The sequence below is a fragment of the Macadamia integrifolia genome, chromosome 13 (assembly GCF_013358625.1).
Source record: "Macadamia integrifolia cultivar HAES 741 chromosome 13, SCU_Mint_v3, whole genome shotgun sequence".
In the NCBI taxonomy this organism is placed as follows: Eukaryota; Viridiplantae; Streptophyta; class Magnoliopsida; order Proteales; family Proteaceae; genus Macadamia; species Macadamia integrifolia.
This window is the reverse complement of record NC_056569.1, coordinates 26,765,442-26,786,789: the sequence shown is the minus strand read 5'-3', so window position 1 is coordinate 26,786,789 and position 21,348 is coordinate 26,765,442. Positions and strand designations below refer to the sequence as shown.

Below are 21,348 nucleotides of genomic sequence, written 5' to 3'. Positions count from 1 at the left end.
ACCGTGAGTACTCAGAAAAGTAAAGCATGCCGACCACCAACTCTCAACATAAAAGTAAATGATAAAAAAGTAAAGGTATTGACTTCAATAATTTAAAAGTAGTACGATTGGCCTTCTTGAATATACCACTAAGGTTGTCGACTGTCCTAATGACCAGCCGGGCGTATGTCTAATCGCCACAGTGATCCGATAATCGTGACCATTGTTTCCCCCCAAGTGATAACCCAACACCTCAACCCCTGTTGGGAAGGGTCGTAGCAAGGGAAGATGATAATCCTAAACCGCATACTCCTATATGATATAGTACGATTGCATAGTGCCACCACGTCCCATTCCACGGGTCACCAATGCACTCGTTTTCAAGTCGACTACGGCATTTAGTCTAATAGTGCATTATGCACAGTGATCCCATCATTCATCACATAAACACATCAATCATTTAGCATTAAGAATGTAAAACATAACACACATGTCATAATCATATGAGGATGACTAAGCTACACATAATTTGCATAATGACATGGCTAGTCTAGATACAATTGAATGATGCAAAACAAACCTTAAAATAAAGCCAAACGTCCTCTCCCCACTTACCTATTGTGTACAAAGACTCACGCCCAGTAAGGGTGAGATCCGGCACGAGAAACGTAAATTTTAGTGAACCTATCATAAGTGAATGGGGTTAGTATTTCACCACTTTGGGGTAAAAACTAACAATATTTGATAGTTAAATCATATTTAAAATCCTAAAAGAAGGTTGCCCATCCGTTTTGGGTCCATTCAGACACAAAAATCACATTGGGGCCCTCACGGGTAGGTCGGACAGCCCACCTGTCTTCTCAGGTGGGCGGGCTGACCCGCCGGTCTTCTCAGGCGAGCTGGTCGACCGGCCGATCCTGGCCCACCTAAGGGGGCAGAAAATTGCCTTCTTCTTTGAAACTTTCCCCAATCTTTGGAAAATCAAATGAGGTTTTTTCAATCATATTTTCCACACATCCAAGGTCTTATAAGATGATTCTAACCTAGATCTAAGTTAGATTTAAGGATTGAAAAACATCTTACCTTCTTTGCTCAAGAACTCTTTTAAAACCCCAAAATCACTTCTTGGCTCAAGAAATCCCCAATGCTTCTCAAATCTTGTAAACACTTCTTCAAATCCTTCAAAATCAACACATAGACTATTTATTAAACCTTAGATTCTTCATCTCAAGTGAGATTTACAAGATCTCAAGGAATTCTACCCAAATCAAGGGTTTTACTTGGGTTTGGTGAAAGTTTAAGAAGCATAACCTTTGCTCACCTCCAATCGTAGATCTCGTGTTGGGGATCACTCTTCCGGCATCGTAATGGGAAGATCAAACGTTGGCATCGCTCAAAGTCATTCCTTCCTTCTCTTCCTTCCCCTTTCTTCTTCTTCGTTCTCTTTTCTTCCTTCTTTTCTCTCTCCTCTTTACTCTTCTCACCAACTCTTTAGTGTAATAATGAGAAAATGAAAAACACAATAAATGCTATTTATACTTTAAAGTATTTAGTAACCACATGGGTGGGTCACTCAGGTGGGCGGATGCGCCTGCCTGTGACCACCTGAGAGCCGAAAATTAGCCAACAAGTGAGATTTTTAATGGAATTCGACTCTCGGCATGTATCTCACTCTTGGCACAAGGTATATTACACGTATACACTTTAGGATACGACTACATACCAGCATTACCCGTACGTAGCCTTATGATACGACATGTGCACGGCTTGGGTACACCCCTCTCCTCTGGCACTGACTCAGACTTGTTTGGCCAACCTATGTTTAAAGTCACCCTTGCCATCATGGTCCATAAGGAACCCGTCTTAACCCTCTCTGGTTCGGATCCTGCATGGTTAAACCTGGTCAACCGTGTAATTAGACCAGGTTTTTCTAGTAGGGTATCACAGCTAGATATGTATAAAAATCTAGTTATTTTTTATAAAACGTTTTTTTTTTCCCTTTTATCATTTAAAAAAAAAAATCCATGAATTAACATTACAGCCAATTAATAAATGGGGATACCACATATTAAATTCGATGGTACATCTTAACCATGTGGTTCATTTGTAGCTACTGAATAAATGAGGAGCACTACAAATAAGATTTGATGGAACATCAACCATTTGGATAGATAGGGAGTACCACACGTAAAATTTAATGGTATCTAAACTATGTGGTTCAATTTGTAGACACAATATAAATGGGAGTATCATACATTAATTTTCTTTCTTTGTTAATAGGAAAAGTATCTAGTTCAATTATAATCACTCAATATAACCACTAGTAAAAAAATTATGGCACATCTAAACTATTTGGTCCATCATGTATGGATTTTTTCCCCCTTTTTTTATTATTATGTTCATGATTAGATTTTTTATTTTATTTATTTATTTATTTATTATATATATATATATATATATATATATTTAAGGAAAACCCAACATCTTGCAATGGTGGAGAGGTCAAAATCATAGATGATGTAGACATATATTCACTAACCCTAAGCCTTATTTACGCAATTGCCATGTGGTTGTTATATGCTGAATTGCTTCAAAATCTACAAGTGTCAAGAATCCACCTTTAGAAAAATAAAGACTAATGCACATCTATATATTTGAATTGTCATGGAGCTGATTGCTCAATTCTTCAAATTAATTAATAATCGATTTCCTATGGAAAAATCCAATTGTGTGGAATTTAACTTGAAATGTCAAATACTCAAATTATATGATTTTGTTTTCTTTAGTCTTATTGCCAGCTTCCTTTTCGTGCTATGGTTCTCTTGACTAGTTAATAGTCAATAACTATATTGTCTCCCTTAAAGAGAATGAATTGGTCAATCTCAATTATACGCAATCTTTGAAAAGTAAAGGCTGGCAGTTGCAACCCTGGATTGATTTGGATCCATGTGCATTTATTTGGATATTATCTATGAATTAAAATACCTTTTGATTTTCAAATGGGAGTCACATACAAATTCTGAGTATGGATGATCTAGTATAATAATAATATAAGATTATAAATAATTATTTAATAATAATTTCATACCTGATATTCACTATATAATTATATTTCTAAAGGTTACAGCGGTTCTTTTATTGATTTATTTATAGGCAAATACATCTTTGGTTGACAAACCGTGTAAAGGAGTTCTTACTTAAAACACCTAGGGCCCGTTTGATAATGTTTCTGTCGTTTCTGTTTCAAGAAATGGCAGAAACATAAATTTCCGTTTCTAAAAACAGAAACAGAATTGAAGGTGTTTGATAAGTCATGTTTCTGAAAGTCGATAATAACCAGCGAAAGAATGGCCACGAGTAGTTTCCAGAAACGGTAAAACAATTTCTACTTGTTTCTCCTGGGTCATTTCTTGAACCAAATGAAACGAGAAACAGTTTTATCAAATGCTTTTTGTTCCATATCTGCCGTTTCTGGACACAGAAACGACAGAAACACGTTTCTTGAAACCTTATCAAACGGGCCCCTAATTCCACCACCTGTCTAGAAACAGCAGAAACGCATTTCTTGAAACATTATCAAACGGGCCCCTAATTCCACCACATGGAAGGGTTAAATGGTAAATTAGATCGTTAAATACCTACAACATGGTCTGGCTAGACCAATATCAATTTTAGAGTTAGATTTAATAATTTACCTCCCATGTATCTTTATCCTAAATAATCCTTTACACTTCTATCAAATTTATATTTTTTTCAATCAATAATCTATTTAATGCCAGCTGTGTTTGGACTGAAACTTGATATGTGAGTAAGAAACCCAAGAGTCTACTTATCCACATAATTTTAGCCCTATCCAATTTACAATGCCGCAACAATAAGCACTTGATTAGGTCTTTGTTACCATGACTCTATTGAAAAGTCTAGAAAACCTTCTCCTATATTTTGGTAAATTTGGATTTGAATTCAGATTGTAAAAGGGAGTTTGGGGTGGAAATGCTTAACTACTGGGTCCCACATGTTGGTGGAGTTAAAGGCAAAGAAAGTAAAGTTGGAGGAAAGTCGGACTTTCCCACTCCAACCTTGTTTGTTTAACATAGAATTGTGGGAGAGAGAGAGAGAATAAAAGAATGAAGAAAGAGAGTCATTAATTGCAATAACTTCTCACCCCACATAAGCTGATGAAAAGCTCATCTCCTAATGTTGTTTAGGGTATTTTCTATCCCAATATATCTAAACACATTATTTTATCGTACTTTTGAAAAAATAAGTATAACTCTCCTACCCTTTAAATCACATCCCATCAAAACCCCCAATACAAGCGGATTGAATGCAGATGTTGATATATCTACCTTTTTGACATGTCTATGTGGGAGAGGTGGTTCATAGAGTTCTGAAGACTACATAATCATAATATTAGCATTTCTCATTAAAACAATGGCTTAATCAATCCATCTGTCCTTAGTTTTGTTGACCTTCTTTTAATATTTATAATGGGGCAAGTGTTTTGCATGTGCACGACAGTAACATGTTATTTGACCATAATATGAATAGAAATTTGGTCAAATTCATAATGGAAAATTGTTGTAATCGTTAAATAAAGTTCGGGAAAAGGAGGAAATTTTCTTTCTTGAAAGTAGTTATACGAGTGTTTTTTATATTTAATTTGAGACGAAAAACATTATTATTGTTTTTATTTTTTAATTTAGTGTAATTCGCTTCTTCCTAGATGGTAATATCTTAGAATCTCACATGTATATTTGAAGATATGCAAGATCATGACAATTCTTGAGAACGATCTAATGATAACTCATTTTCAAACTATTTTGAATATTCATTTCTATTCCTAATTAAGAATTTTTAGGAATAAGATAAAGAACAATTAAAACAATGTTACGATATTTGAGTTTGCTACTTTGGTTACAACAAGATGCATCCAATTAATAATGGACATGTTTTTGAAAATTCGTTTTTATCCCTAATTAAGAATTTATAAGTTTAAGACCAAAGACAATTAAAAAAAGATTACGAAATTTGGGTCACCAATTCATTTACAACAAGATGCACTCAACTAATAATGGATATGCTTTTCTTTTAGTACAATAAAAAAAAATGACGTGTCAGTTGACACCTATTAGGATGTATTCAAGAAATGTCATTTGGCATTCATCACATACTTACCATGTGGTAGCTCCGATGGTGCCGATAATTTCAACAATTAATTCCCAAGGCCCTCTGCTCACTTTTCAAATTTCCGCATAAATGTAATATGCCGTAGTTGCAAAACAAACTATTAGCATATTCAAGACTATAATGGAGACTCATGGGAGTAGGAAGTGTGCATATATATATACGGGAGGAGACGTGCCACTACATGAGAAGGTAAATGGTTGATTTTAAAGCTCAAATTTGACACATGACCAACTAAACATTGATCTATTTACACAATGGGGATCATCCTACAAGTAGGTATATTTGTTGACGGATGCAATTTCGAAAATCATCTATGTTTGTGATCTAATTTTTTCTATACAACAATCGGACCAACCAGATCGGCCAAAATGGGATCAAATGGATACTTGAATCCCTGATCTACTGATCGTATTAGGTTCATTGGACAGTTTGCACTTTGCATAGGTATCTCATTGCGAGAAGGGTTCATCATTGTCTTACCACAAGCATGATTCAAGTAAGCAGAATCGGCAATAGAATGGTCTCCACCGAATCCGTCAGCTGGATTCGAATTGGTCTGAACCCTTAAAACCTAATACAGATCGATTTTCAAAGAGAATTAATGTGGGTTGATATGATCTTGAGTCCCCTCACCTTATAAGCTAGTTTATGGGGTCAAGTTTTTCTAGGTCTGTATCAGTGGTATCAGAGCAGCCGATCCTCGGCCCAATCCGAAGGGACGACTTGATGCCAAAGTGACAGCCGCTAGGAAATGACTATTTGCCTCCAGGCAAAAACCTTGGAACAAAGTGAGAACCCCTTATAAAAGGCTACCTGATCCGGAATGGGCTGCCGTGGACATCTGATTTGGAAGCATAGTGTTTTGTTACAGTCCCATATCAGCCGTATAGAGGGTTGATCCCATCTCACATTGATTTTCGAAGAGAATTAATGTTAGTTAATATGATCTTGGGTCCCCTAAGCTTGTAAGCCAATTTATGGAGTCGAATTCTTTTTAGTCCAGATCAGCTCGATTCCAATCTACTTCACACACACACATTCTCTCTCTCTCTCTCTCTCTCTCTCTCTCTCTCCACTTGGAATTTAAAGTGAAGAAACAATCTTCCTAGATGGTATTTCCAGCCACTAGATCCCAAAAACTATAAAATGTGATACTCCATTAGATTGAATGTAAATGAAGGAATATGAACACCTTTTCTTAGATTATTATATACATTGCCGCACCTTTGCAAGTAATATGTTGCTTAAGTTCCAAGGCTTTGAAGCTGTAATCCCATCGGAGAACCAAAAATTTATGGGATTAGAACTATACTGCCACTCACTAATATCTAAGAGGTAGATTTTCACTCACTTCTGATGGGTAAGGGACAAATATCCGTGGCCCACTGATCAAATTGGAGGCAGAAGCTGTGGTTGGTTGTATATGAATAGAAAATTATTGTAATAAAGATGGAGATTTGCTGGGAGTAAGCGTCCAGAGACTCTTCTACCAAAAAAATTCAAATTTTCAGAAGCCGTGCCGTCTTGGGTGTTCAAGGCATTTGGCTTCTAGCAGACAAAGCTTCATCCTCAAGCTACGTCATCTTCTTTTCTTCCTTTATTTTTATAATTTATCCATAAGAGCTCCCCTGTATAAACTTGACTACTTTTGATGAACTAATGGCTCAGATCATTTGATCAATCTGTTTCTTCTCAAATCTAAGAAATGGGTCCATGTCCTTCAATGGCTGATCACAGATTGAACTTGTTAGAACAGATCCATATGAACAGAGCCAACTTGGTTTACTTCTGAGTCCAAGAAAAAGGAAAGCTTTCCCTGTTTCTACCGTCCGAGGCTAGAAAGGAAAGGATAGCTCGAGATTTCAACCTATCCAATGCCCGAGAACGCTTTTGAAGCCTTAAAATTTGGATTCAAGTTTCCCGTCGTGTGGGTTTGACTTCTTGACTAGTTTTGCACGAGTGGATTACCGATAAATTCACCTCTTTCCTCTGTTCCATGCTTCCTTCTACTTTTTGAGTTCTGCAAGGTGCAGGGCTACTGTGTTTTTAGCCAATTTATGAGTTGGGTAGTACCAGATTTTCCATTATAGATTGATGATCATCTAATGACCTTCTATGATTTCTGATGATGGATGTTGCAAGCCCAAAAACAAATCCTCTGGTACCAAGTCCCTTCTCATCTCCAAATGTTGCTGCTTTGCTCAAGATCAAAATCATTGCATGGTAAGAATTTAGATATCTCAACAAATCTTAATGTCTTTCTATTTCAATATTTAATTGTGCATCGGCTAATAATCTTCATTTTTCAGGAGCCAAGAGACTGGTTTGCCAGTGTCGGTTCGAGTGCGGGTTGATGACAAAGTCTTTGAACTGCACAAGGTAAGGAAACAAGAATTTGAAGGTCACTGTGAATTACATAAGTTTATTCCTGTCCTTATGTGTTTCTGTTCTATGCCAGCACCCTCTGCTTTCAAAGAGTGGATACTTCAAGAAGGCATTGAATGGATCAACAGAGCTAGAGCTACCGGGTAATTTTCCTGGAGGATCCAAAGTGTTTGAGATGATTGCTTTGTTTACCTATGGTTTTTCAGCACCAATAGACCCCTTCAATGTAGCGGCCCTGCGATGTGCTGCAGAGTTTCTCGAAATGACAGAAGATTACGGCTGTGGCAACCTCTGCGAGCGCACAGATCTGTATCTAAACCAAGTTGCATTACAGAGCTGGGATGATACACTGATTGTCCTTCAAAAGTGCCAGACACTACTCCCATGGTCTGAAGAACTACTGATTGTGTGTCGATGTCTTGAATCCCTGGCTTTCATGGCTTGCATGGAGATTCTTGATCCAGAACGGAGACGCGAAAGGCCTGTTGTAACCTTAGATGCGTTGGCAAATCAAGCTTGGAACTGTGAGGCTGTGAAGGAAATTGCAGGCCAGGATCTTTGGATCAAAGATTTTATAGCTCTACCATTTGAATTTTTCAAAAGGATAATTGGGTCCTTAAGAAGACAGGGAATGAAGGAGAAGTATGTGAGTCCCCTGGTAGTCTTCTATGCAAACAAATGGGTTATTTCAAAGAAGACCAATCAGTTTTGGTTGAATATGGATGATAGTGATGGAGCTGTAGACGCTACCGGTAAGGTTTCTGTCATACTACAAGGTATACTCGATTTGCTGCCCATGGGAGAGAAGGCCAGCAGAGTAATTCCAGTCGGATTCTACTTTGCTTTACTCTCTAAAGCTCTTCATATGAGTCTAAAAAGTGAAAGCAAGATCGCATTGCAAGATCAGATTGTTTCTCTATTGCAGATGGCACAGGTGGATGATTTTCTGCTCCCAGGAAGTGGCATAGAAGCAATTTCATCCAGCATGGAATTGGTTACCATGGAGAGCATAGTTTCATCATATGTATCACTATCATCAAACCAGGAGACGAGCATTGTTGCAGGACTGTGGGACACTTATCTTTCTCGAATAGCTTCTGATCCAGAAATGGAGCCAAGAAGATTCATGGATCTTACGAAGATCATACCAATTTCTCACAGACAGACCCATGATCATCTCTACAGAGCAATGAGCAACTTCCTATTGGTAATCTTTTGCAAACTTCACCATTATTTACTCAATTTTATTGATTTGAGTTTTTCCCGTTTGAAGAATTTTTTCTGTAATCATGTAGGAGCACCCGAATTTATCTCAAGAGGAGAAGGCATCGGTCTGCAAACACCTGAACTGCCAGAAGCTGTCACAAGAGACTTGCATCGAAGCTGTTCAAAATGAATTCATGCCGTTGCGTCTGATTGTCCAAGCACTATTTGTTCAGCAACTGAACACACACAAGGCCTTCAAAGATTGTTCTGACTCATTCACGTATGTGCATCGTGGAGATTTCTCAGGAAGCATTCCCAGTTCAAGATATCCAAACACCAATAGCCAGAACCTAGGAGATCAGAGTCCATACAAAGAAGCAGTAGGAGGAGAGTCCATTAGTAGGCCTTTGGGTTTCTTGCTACAAAAGGATGTCATCTCAAGAAAGGATTATGAGTCCACAAGCTTCAGGATTCAGAGCCTTGAACAGGAACTCATGTCACTGAAAAGAAGCCTTCAGTGGCAAATGATGCCAAAAGAATCGGAGCCAATTAACTGTGACAAACCACAGAGCATGCGACCATACGGTTTGCAGGGTAGAACAATGAGTAAGAAGAAGAATCCTCTTGGACAAGTAACCGGTTGCATTGGTTCTGTGAGTTTTACTTCCCAAAGAAAGTATGCCAATAGCCTACTTAAGGTCTTTCGGAGGTTTGTCCTCTTTGGCAAAGGCAAATCCAAGACAAAGAAAAGCCCCTCCAGCCTATGGCCAAGTAATTGTAGCAGGAATGACTTTCTACAATCATGAAATCCTTGTGAAATTTAGAACTAGTGGAAATGGAATTATACTCGACAATATCTCAATTCTCACCCTACATAATGAATTCTGATTTGTAAAGCATGGCCAAGTAACAAGTACCATGTATATAGCATAAGGATAAAGGTTCTCTAGGCCGCTGTGGTAGGGCATGCTAGCACTTGTGTCTTGTCTCTTTCCTCTTCGCAAAAAATGACATTGCTGCCCTCCTGTTCTGTGAGACTGACCTTTCTGCTCTCCTCCGGCCATAGTTTTCTACATTTAGGCCAATTTGGCCATTTTAACTGTAGAAAAGGTAGGTTGTTCTCAAATTTGCCGTGTTAGGCTTATGCACCATCTCAAGTCTCACACTATTCACCACATATCATAAGTCTGAAACTGCTTACTCAAAAGCCTTGAGCTCTCCTATTAGTGCCCAGAGGTGAAGGCTTGACTCCTGGAAACTTGTTAAGGAACTCATTTCCTCATCCCGTCGAACAATTTCTTCAATCTCACACATCTAACCCCAAGAAATGCGAAGAAAAGTATATTACTGGCAAAAGAGAACTTTCCATCTGGCAAAGATTCTTGTGTGGGATGCAAATTCATGGTCCTCAGAGGTGTTGCAGGTTCTTTATCAACTCTTCCTCAAAAGACCTCCAACCACAGATATTACACATTTCTGTAATATTTTCAGATTAGATAATCAATGTTAATGTTGATTTCAGTTTACACATTACAATAACTTGGTCTGAGCAAAAATTACATAGGCACATCTTCCCCTGCTAGGTGTGCTGCTTCCCAGCTTGAAAGAGAAATGTGGGAGCCACCAAAACCACTACAGTGTGACAATTTGAAACCATAAAATACACAGCTTCACCCAAGCAGGTGGGATAAGATTCAAAAGTAGAAGTCTGTACGGGCAGCTGAGTGCCCTAATGTAACATAACCTAATACAATAAATTAGCAGAAAGAGACCATATCAACTCGGTAGGGGAGATGCTTCAAGGTATGAATCACATTGACTCTCTTGAGATTCCAGAACAATCCTGGTAGCTTCAATAACTACTTGTCCATTGACATAGTGTTGCCGGCAAACTGGCATGTAAACATCAGCCCCGCCAATCAGTTCTGTCTGTTTGTCCTTTGTCTTCCTCAAGGTGAAGAAAGCATGCTTGCCACATAGCTCACATCGAGCAGTCAACTTGGTCACAGAATCAGCTAATGGTATAATGTCGAGCACTGAACCAAAGCTCCTTCTGCCAACAAATTTCCCATGAACTTAGGACCAGCAGGTAGAAGTGCTTCACACAATGGGATGCACGCACGGACACAAATAGATATATATATATATATATCAAGATAGATGACAGATGCAGGAATCATACACTGACTGATTCGAGTCCAGGTACAGTTCTTGCACTACCCTACCTACAGCACAAGAAAGGGCACAGAAACTACTCCACTGGGGAGTTCTTAGGAGCTGCTCCGTTGGGTAGTGTTCTGTAGCAAGAATTGCACCAGTACCAAATTACAGGAGGGACAAGAAAGTGGCACAGAGACCCAGGTAGATAGATAGAGAGGTATTCAAATAAGGAAGCATATGTAGAATTATAGATGAACTAACATCAGATTGTACCTCAGGTAGTCTCCATCAAGGCCTGCAACAACAACAGTCTTCCCATCATGATCAGCTGCCTTACGACAGAAATCATATAGATCTCCAAAAAATTGAGCTTCATCAATCCCAATCACATCTAGCTGCCACCACAAGCACCAAAATTTCTTAATACATGAAGATGACTGAAATCAGCAGTGCAACTACCTAACAGAAATCAATAGTACAGTCCGAAATGAGAAAAACTTCCCAGCCTTTTCAATGAGCTCCTCCAACAAATTGTTTCATAGCTACCCAAGAACCATGACTATTAAATGAACAACTAATAAGTGAGAAACAAATCAGCTGATTCACCATTTCAAAATTTAACCCTTCTTAAAATTTAATCCCCTAACACTTTTTTTTTTTTTTTTGGTTGGGGGGGGGGGGTTGTAGGGGGTTGATGTGTGTGGAAAACTAGAAATCAGATGTTGTTTGAGGTGAATTGAAGCAAAAAACCATGACAATAAAAAAATTATTGAAGAAAACAAATAAAATGGGAAATCAATTTCAAACAGAATTCAAACGGATCATATTTTCAACTTTGAAATACCTTCTCATAAGCATCGACTCCAAACTTTTGCCGGAAAGATGATAATTCAGATAGAGCCCAGCATGGAAATTTTTCCCCATCATGCGTTACAGTATACTCTAATCCATATCTTGTATCCTTGTCTGATTTAACTATTGCTACACTTCTGTCAAAAAAACAGTTAGCTTAAAATGAACATAAAATCAGTTTGATGGCCTCCGACCAAACGACCACTGTGCCTATCTAAACTAAGAATATACAAAAACTAAACCATAAAAAGAGAGCAATTTGAACATCTTTTTCAAAATCCCTATCGGATAGCGGCAGAGAGAAGTAGAAAACCAAACCTGCCATTATTACTTTCAGTCTGGATCCGGCGAAGGAGAGCGGTGGTTTTACCAGCAAACATGGGGCCGACGATGACATGGATTTCGCCATATGAAAATCGAGGCACCTCAATTCCCGAGCCCGGGCTCTCGATGGAGGTTGAAACCGAGGGATTAAAAGAAGAGAAGGGCTTCAGGCGGAGAAAGTTAGGGCTTTGGAGAGATGAGGGTTTATCAGAAAGGGTTCGAGAGATCTCAAAAAAGAGTGATGGGGTTGTTTTGGTTAGATGAGAAGGGATGATAGTTGAAAGGGTGGGAGAGAGGTGGAGGAGGGAATTCATTCTGCGCGTAAATAAAACTAGCATGACATGAAAAAATAGTATTTTTGGTGTTAACCCTTCTTTGAATTAGGAAAAATTCGCTACCATTGCTTCGGAGATTGAAGCAGGAGGAGGGAGGGGTAGGGTTTATCAAGGGTTCTCCATTTTCGAGAGAGAGAGAGAGAGAGAGAGACAGAGGTAGAGGGAGGAACGAGCGTGCGTATTAATCTGCCTCGTCGCGTCGCTCCTCCCCTAAAATCAAAAAATTTTAACCACGTTGCCGGCGAAGGGTGTTAATCCATTCGGTTCCGATTTAGGATAGATGGTTTGATTCGATTCCATGTAAGATTCTTTTTTTAGGTAAAAAAAAAAAGAATCATTTTAATAAATGATTTCATATATTAAAATTTAAATCACTTATAAATTTTTATTTTAAGGATAAATGATTTTCTTATGTTTTCTAATTTCTTATCCAAACAATATATATATATATATATATATATTTTTTTTTTTTAAATGAATGTAACTTAATATTGAATTAAATTATTTATTATATGTTTTGTTTAATAATCATTTAATATTAATATATTAATCGGTTTAATGGTTTATTAAAATAATTTACCAATTATTTAAATTTTAAAATCGAAATTGAATCACGATTTCAATTTTAAAATTAAATTCAAATCATTTAATAAATGGTTTTAAGGTTTGGTGTAAACAATTCGATTTGATTTTGATAAACGGTTTTGATTTCAAATTCACATCCTTAGTTGATGCACTTGATATGACAATAATCTCTTCCTCTTTTTTTTTTTTTTTTTTTTTTTTGCATTTCTAACAAGGGCATATAGGCTGCCACTAGAATGGTGACCTAAGAGGGTGGCTAGGGGAATACTAGGATTGTGGCTCACCAATGTTTGCCCTCTCTAAGCATTTTTCTCTTTGCTGAAGTATCGATTGGCGAAGCCCTACCTATAGGGTCCTCTTCTTATAGCAGAATCTGGCTTCACTCGTATGTTAGTCAAAGCTGATTGCCATGAGATGGTGCTCTGTATTACATTGTCTGGAAGACCTTGCCCCTAACATATAGGGCCAATTGTAACATCCGTCATATGACTGAGCTGTTTCAAACTGTATTGCTCACTCTCTTGCTCAGAAGGCCAATTCCCAATTTGTGGCTTTTTTATCTCTGTGAGTCAGAACCTTAGTGTTCTTTATCTCAATAAATTCTCTTTTTAATTGTCTCGTTCCAGTTCTAAGTCATTTTAAATAATTCAAGGTGTCATTGCTGTTTTATTTTTTGACAATTAGGGAGGGGAGGGGAGGGGAGGGGAAGGACAATAATTCTTGTAGGATTCCTTCAGCTTAATCAAGGTCTGTGTTTGGTTGGATAATTTTAAGTTATCTATGATAAGTAACATAGGTCATAGGGTTGCATTGCTCATGGGATTGCAACTTTGGAATTAACGGAACTTGGAGATTACTAGCTTCAAGCTTTTAGCCAAAAGGAAGGGTAAGGTGATTCTCTCTCTCTCTCTCTCTCTCTCTCTCTCTCTCTCTCTCTCTCTCTCTCTCTTCCATAATCTAGGAATTTAATAGTGTGCTTAAGTGCTTTAAGTTCAGTTTAATTTCTACTTTTAAACACTTTTACCTCCACATTTGTGCTCCTTTGTCCAACTATAATTCCTCACTTAGATTCCTTCCGTGTTTATCCATGGAGCCACCATCCATTGTTCCCATTGTTCCCCAACCCTTTTAAACCTAAACAGATAAAAGATGGATAATCTAGTCAAACTTCTAGTGCTTATGTTTTTTTTTTTTTTTTTTTTCATATAGGTTCCATCCAATTACAAGTGAAAGAAAATGAACTGCAAAATTTGTACTCATGATTATTTAACCAAATATGCTGATTAAAAATGAAATAAAATTTAATTACATCATTTAATAAGTTTTCAATACAAAACTTTGATCCTCACCAAAAACTAAATAAATAAATAAATAAACAAAACAAAATTTTGATCCTGATGAGTATAAAAGTTAGAGGAGAAAGAGCTCTGTCGGTCTAGCGTTGCCTATGCTAGCATGCGGGCCAATTGGAGGGTACACGAAAGCATCTTCAGCTAGCACATATGGGGTAGCGTGATCTTTTCGCACCCACTTGTGTCTAACGACAACACCACAACAATAGAGTTCTTTCTTCCAAAAGTTGAGGGTTTCTCACACCGTTAGTGTGGGAAGGAATATGCATACTACATAATGATCGTCTTAAGATTCTATCAGATTATCTCCTAATCAGGTCTTGGGATCGACTTCTAACTAGATCTATATGAAAAAATGGGCAAGTGTATTATGTCCGTGAGAGGCACCTCCATCACAGACATAAGAATGTGTGCCCCATAAAAGGTATAATGGTTACTGCAGACCCCTTGTGCCATATAACAAAGAGAGAGTGACCTCTTGATGTAGTAGTGGCTGACCAACTGGGATAAAGCGCTGGCCAAAGTCCAAGGGATAGTCGCTTGTTGGTGCAGCACAAATCATGCCTTTCAAATTTGCCTGTCTTCTGCTCTTAAAAGAGAAAATAAAAATTCCCTCTTTCATGCCTTTGTCATGAATGTAGTGTTTAAAAGGTAGAATGATTATCAAAGCAAAAAGAAAGAAGAGAAAAAGGGTAGAATAATCATCAAACCGGATGGTTGAACCGGACTGAGGTTCAACAATTTGCTTTTATTTTTTTTGGGCTTTAAACTGTGGGCCAAAAAGACCAACAACAGCCCAAATGATTGGATGGATCATCCGACTTGTGGGCCATCCCAGCTCTCGTTCTCTTTCGTATTTTGCATGTGATAATAGCTGATATTAACCATGTCCAGCCCAAAACCCCTATGGCCCACTGGCCCCTACAGGCTACGCCTCATTATTGTCATTGGTGCGATCATAAACTTGTGATTGTGAATAGGTGTTTACTTGGCAAGAAGTTAATAAAATATGATTGACTAAAATTACAAAATATGATATGTCATTATGTATTTCACATTCATCTGAACTGAAGACATTTCTTTACCAAAAAGAAAAAAAGAAAAAAGGAAAAACTGAAGACATTTTTGTAATTAATATATGGGGGAGTCCATTTCTTACGTGTAAGGGCCAATGGAAGTGTACAAGAAAATATACACAAAAAAATTATTTTCCTTTTCATGAGGGATGGGTTGATCATTTCGGCCCCTATATGTCTAGACGCAGAGGCCACACTCCCCCATCGAAAATATTTTTCCTTTTAATCTAGGAAAAATAATCCTTAAAGGTGGTGTAGCCCTAGCATCTACAGATAGTGGGGTGAAATGATTGCCCCACTCCAAATGAAAGACAAAAATCCCGCCTCTATTGATATTTCTACTAGTTCTCCCATTAACTCCCTCGCTGGTGCAAGGACCATGCTACCTTTTGAGGAACCCTCTCTCTTGTAATATATATTTGAATCAAAGTTTAAGTCACTTACTTATATTGGATTGTAACTTGTAAATAAAAACCAATCGAGTTTCTCATTGGTACAATAGCTTAAAACAAGTCAATAAAGTGGCTAAAATTTCAAAGATGTCATTTTGTAATTTATATTTATTTCAATCTTATTTCATTTTATAAATTTAGAAAAAAGGGCTCTCTAAACAAGCAATATAGGAAGCACATCAATGAGGTGTGGTGGAACAGTTTCATATATCGAGGACAATAAGGTCATTTCATTTTAAGAGGAAAGAGAAAGATAGACAATGAGCTAGCATATCCTCCCCAAAGGGTTCAAAATACTTTCTTCATAATTTTAATATATGAAAAAGAAGTTTGTCATGAAGTGCTTACACCAACTATCCATGTGTTTATATCTCTTCCCATGTAAAAGACATCTCTATCCCATGTAAAAGACATCTCTATCCCTTGTTTGGAAGAGGAGAGAGAGACAGTACACAAAAGCTTTTGGGAAAAGAATCATGCGCCTTCTAATATATCTTGAATAAGAGTTTGAGCTGCTTTTCCTATGTCTTGGGTTGTTAGGGTCAAGCAAATATCTCATTAGTACAATTTCATGTCCAAATGAGTTGGTGAAGGGACCAAAATTATAAAAGATGTCATTTGTATTTTATATTAATTTTTATCTGATGTCATTTTCATGATTTTATTATATCTTTAAATTAGTGTTTAAGCCACTTACTTACTTTGGGTTAGAATTTAACCATTAAAATAGATACTATCATATAGACTAAATTCTGTAATGCCAAGTATCAAACAATAAAACATTATACTTCACTAAGTATGATGATGTTTAAATGGCAAAAAAAAAAAAAAAAAAAAAGGTAATAGAATGGTCCCTAATTTCAAAGCTACTGAACCAACATGTGGTTAGAGGGGCAAGGCAATCTTTTCACACCTGATTGTGTTTGAACATAGAGAGTGCGACTAAGGAATATATATCATAGCAAGATAAGAAATTAAAAAAATAAAATACATACAAATTTGGAAATATATTTTTGAAAATAAGAAAGAAACAAGAAGAATATATATTTTTTATCAACAAATAAAAAATTAGATTGAGTTTTCCCACACCTACTCTCCATAATCCTTTATTCATAACCATCAGTACAGTTTGATGGTCACTGTCTTTTATCATATGATAAAGTTCACTCTATTCTAGGATTCACAAAACCCCTTTTAGTCTTACACATTTCCTACTTAACAAACACGAAGATGAATGGAAAATTAGAATAAAAACATCTTCTAAACCCCAAAGTCTCCACTCTCCAAGCGGTAGCCAAGCACGTGAAACTTGAACGCCAGCGGCAGCACAGCTTTATTTTCCTACTAAATGACCAAAATGCCCAAGCGCAATCTCGTGCGGTCCCTCCTGTCTTCTTCTCCCGCCACGGGGTCGTTGTAAGTTAACGGCCTTTCCCAATTAATATTAACGGTTGCTCGTGTTCCCCTATTTTTAAACTTTAAAATGGAACGTTAGACTACTTCTAATTCTGCAACAATACTACTATACATACACAAACATCGTAGATAAAGAAGCCCAAGTCAATCTAACACGTCCATATTGTGGACCCCATATATATGTTACATCCATCAAAAGAGTAGTAGCAAGTCAATTAAAAAAAGGGCAGGGTTTTAAGAATCGGATTAGATCAGCCGGTTTCAATTCAACTCCGGCCGATTTGAATGAAAAAACCTTAGGGCTGTGCTTGGTAGCCAAGAGAAAAAAATAAAAGAAAAGAAAAATCTTAGTTAAGAATTTTTCTCCATATTTAATATGTCTTCATCCAAGAGGAGATTCTCTTTTATAAATTCAAAATTCTTTTTTGGAATTGTGAAATTTTCTTTGTTCGTCCCAAAAATTTTCTTACCAAAACACAAGGAAACATGAGAAAATTTAAAAAGATAATATGACAAAAAATGAATGATGACACAATGATTTCCTATTTGTTTATCTCTCTCTTAAAATTTAATTTATTTGAATTTTTTTTTCTTTTCTTTTCTAAATTCTTTTTTCTTTTCTGTTCTTCTCTTGACTACCAAACATAACCTAGAAGATTGAAATATGCCAATTTCATGGCTGATTCAGGTCGATCCATGCTGATTCTATTCTGATCCAGATTGAAATCGTTCAGAAAAATCATGGAATGCATCAAAGGGATAGTACAGTCAACTTCCAAGTCTTTTTCTTTTTTAATTGGTTTATCACTTATTAGGGATTAGGTGTCTGATCTCGTTGATGCATGAATCAAGAATCTTAGTCTAACCACTGATTAAGTCTATAACCTCTTGTAATTTCATCTTTTATTGACTGGAGGACCAAGTGATTGACTTTTTCCAAATAAATAAATAAAAAGTATTAAAGTTAGGAAAAAGGTTTTCAGAGATAAGAGAGCGTAACAATGAAGTACAAAGAAATGGTTTCATATATATCAGAGGGCAGCAAGGTTATTTTATATGAAGAAGATGAAGATAGATAGAAGTTGGCTCAAAGAATCTTTTCCCATAATCTTAACATAGATTACCAATGACTCTGCTTTTGAACCCTTGAAAAGAATAAAATTTTATGTAAAATTAACTCAAAGTTTTGTTAATTTTTCAAATGTCACAACATCTATTCTATCATGTGGACAAATGATATGTTCATTTCAATTATTAAATGGAGAGTGCATGGTCTAAATTAGCCACGTGTCAATTTTTAGAGTCTAAGTCAATCAAATATCCTCTTTTGTATCGACACACATCCCATGTATATCCATGCATTTGCACCAGTACTCTAAACATGACTGTGTACTCTCACAAATTTTAGTGAAAGGTTTTAGACTAAAAAAAAATAATAATAATAAATAAATAAATAAAAGAAAAGAAAAGAAAAGAAAAGAAAAGGTGACTCCGATTGTCTTGTGATTTTGGAAATATCATCTTCCATTGTTACATATATCATCAATAGAAGAAAAAAATAAATAAATAAGAAAACAAAAGGGCAAAGGTTTTTTGTCCAAATGAGCAAACTTGGATCCTCTATACGTAGGTTCAATTGGACGTACATGTGAAAATCCAACACAAATCTACAACTCCTCAACTTTTTTTCATTTTAATGGGGTCGGCTACATGTACCAATCAAAGAAACAGATAACAGAAAGAAGAGGGAAAAGGGGAAAAGATAAAGAAAAAAAAAATTGAAATAAAACGATATATGCAACACCTCCAAGCCATCCCACTTATCTCTTATCGGAAAATAAAAAAGAGAATTCAACAATTGTCTGACTTTCTGCCATTTATAGGGTGAAGAAGGGTATATATGAAAGCAAAAGGGACATGTGTTGGATCCTCATATTATACACCTAGGCGAATGCACATGCCGAGGATTCATTATTCAAAATTGTGACTAAGCCAGCACTCCCATGTATCTATCTCTCTCCTTCATCTTTATGTAATATCTAAATTTTATTGAGGGGCGAAGACAGATATAGATAGAAAAAGTACGAGCATAGGCCACGCTCTCATACAAAGAACTCTTTCTCATATAAAAAATAGAAGAAGAAGTTCAACTTGTCATGAGAAGATAGGATTTGAAGAATGAAGCATGAATGACATGTTTTTTTTTTTATTTTTTTTTTATCTAGAAAGTAGATTATCCAATTAGATCTTCACCATTTTATTTTGTTGGATATACTTTATCTTCTTAATTAAATAATAATTTAATAATGGCTTCCACAAACCGCCCCGTCCCCCGTCCCCCGTCCCCCGTCCCCCCTCTTCTCTTGATACAACAATACCACAACCAAAGGTTATCTCCAAGTGGGCTCATATGCCAACTCAGTTTCCACATGTCCAAATCAAATATACTATCTATCATTTGTCACCACATGTCAGAACTCAAATAAAAAGGGATCCGGTTTCTCTTCAGACCGGTGATTGCCTAGGTCAGCCCATAGTTACTTGGACGATCGACACGTGGTCAAACAATGATTCAATGGTTGTGCTTCCACCGATCAAAACAGAGGCACCACGTTAAGGGCCGTTGGATTTCAATTTGGACACATGTCGATCGTCCAAGAAGATATGGACAAGACCTGAACAATCATTGTATCGGAGAAGATCTCAATCTAATAAAAAAAAAGGAAGAAAAACTCTCTACTTAGGCGATCATTGCTCCAAAAAGGATCCAGATCCAATAAAAAGAGGGAAGAAAAACTCTCCCCTTGGGGTTTTTCTCTTTCTCCTTCCCCTATGAAAAGATATCCCTACCTCCTATTTTGGAAGATAAGAAAGACTAAGACAATGGCACAAAAGGATAGAAAATCACTCCCTGAAAAGAATGATGTTTTGTTCTTTGAATCTAATTAGGATGCTGTGTTCCTTTCCTTATGGGTATGCTATTAATAGGGCCCTTCTTAGAGAGAGAGAGACAGAGATACCAATTTGGTTTGGACAATTCATTTTTATTAAACCTCATGAATTCAGCAATCATCAAATTTTGCTTGTATGGCTTATAGATGGGTAGGCTTTTTAGTTTTAAAAACAATAAAGGATGGCTATTGGCTAGTTTTGTTGATTTGTTGAACCGTCCAACAATTCAATCTGAAATTTGGTTCCGAAATAAGTCTAATACTTGATTAAAATATTAAGTTAATATTTAAAAAGTAAGGTGAAGGGCCGAGTTCATTGTTTGACTCACCAACAAATAAAGTCATACTTTAATTTAGAAAAAGATTTTCTAAACTGACCATGAAGGCTATATTAACATCCTCTCTCTCTTTCTTGCTTTGAGCATATTATTATAATAAAAAATAAAGTTTATATGGGAGTATAATGCTTGAATTACAGTTGCCACCCAAAGGGACTCACTGAGTCCATAGACTGAGCCACCAACTACATTTCACAGACGTAGACATGAAATTTAAGGTCCGATTCAATTGAATTACCAGCATGAAACCACGACTTGGACAAGTCAAAAGAAACACACCCCTAAGCCAAGATTAACTGTTGTTTTTTGATGGAATGATCCACAACCATTTGGTTGTCTTAGAAAGCCCATGAATCAAGCGGTTCACGTGTTTCCTTTTAGATGCACAGATAGGGAATCGAACCTTGGACTGGGACCATGGTTTTAATTATTTATCTCGTATTGACCATATCGGTCGTATCGAATCGGTATCGGATGAGACTGATTTGGATTGGTGTTCCATATCGTTTCAGGGGTAAAGTGGTAAAAAAAATAATACTGTTTAGAAAAAGCAGGGGTAAAATAGACTGATATCACCCCCTAAATCCTTGTCTGGGACCATGCGTTTATCACATAATCCCTAATTTGCCCTAATAATCTGGGCAACCCATGGCTGGAAAACCCTCATCGGTTGGTTTTATGGATCTAGTAAAAATCAAAATTGAACCAGACCTATCGAATACATGGCCGAAACAAAATACTAGACTG

The 21,348-nt window shown here is 36.8% G+C and overlaps 2 protein-coding genes across 2 annotated transcripts; one reads left to right on the top strand and one right to left on the bottom strand.

Moving 5' to 3' along the window:
* The first annotated feature begins 6,513 nt into the window (after positions 1 to 6,513).
* On the top strand, positions 6,514 to 9,656 carry LOC122060187 (BTB/POZ domain-containing protein At5g48130). The gene is made up of 4 exons (XM_042623384.1): positions 6,514 to 7,392; positions 7,479 to 7,548; positions 7,628 to 8,761; positions 8,850 to 9,656. The coding sequence occupies exons 1-4, from the start codon at positions 7,295 to 7,297 to the stop codon at positions 9,564 to 9,566; spliced, it is 2,019 nt and encodes a 672-aa protein (XP_042479318.1). The 5' UTR covers positions 6,514 to 7,294; the 3' UTR covers positions 9,567 to 9,656.
* A 577-nt stretch (positions 9,657 to 10,233) lies between these two features.
* On the bottom strand, positions 10,234 to 12,647 carry LOC122060188 (thymidine kinase a-like). Its single transcript, XM_042623385.1, has 4 exons — positions 12,091 to 12,647; positions 11,765 to 11,909; positions 11,194 to 11,315; positions 10,234 to 10,813 (listed from the first exon to the last, which is right to left on the bottom strand). Exons 1-4 carry the CDS (start codon positions 12,432 to 12,434, stop codon positions 10,537 to 10,539), a joined length of 888 nt encoding a protein of 295 aa, XP_042479319.1. The 5' UTR covers positions 12,435 to 12,647; the 3' UTR covers positions 10,234 to 10,536.
* Positions 12,648 to 21,348: the final 8,701 nt, after the last annotated feature.

Coding starts and splice junctions, on each gene's coding strand:
- LOC122060187 (XM_042623384.1), top strand. CDS start 7,295: ATGATGGATGTTGCAAGCCCAAAAACAAATCCTCTGGTACCAAGTCCC. Junction 7,549..7,627: donor AAGTCTTTGAACTGCACAAG/GTAAGGAAACAA, acceptor GTTCTATGCCAG/CACCCTCTGCTTTCAAAGAG. Junction 8,762..8,849: donor CAATGAGCAACTTCCTATTG/GTAATCTTTTGC, acceptor GTAATCATGTAG/GAGCACCCGAATTTATCTCA.
- LOC122060188 (XM_042623385.1), bottom strand. CDS start 12,434: ATGCTAGTTTTATTTACGCGCAGAATGAATTCCCTCCTCCACCTCTCT. Junction 11,316..11,764: donor GAGTCGATGCTTATGAGAAG/GTATTTCAAAGT, acceptor TTGTGGTGGCAG/CTAGATGTGATTGGGATTGA. Junction 10,814..11,193: donor CTTGATGGAGACTACCTGAG/GTACAATCTGAT, acceptor ATTTGTTGGCAG/AAGGAGCTTTGGTTCAGTGC.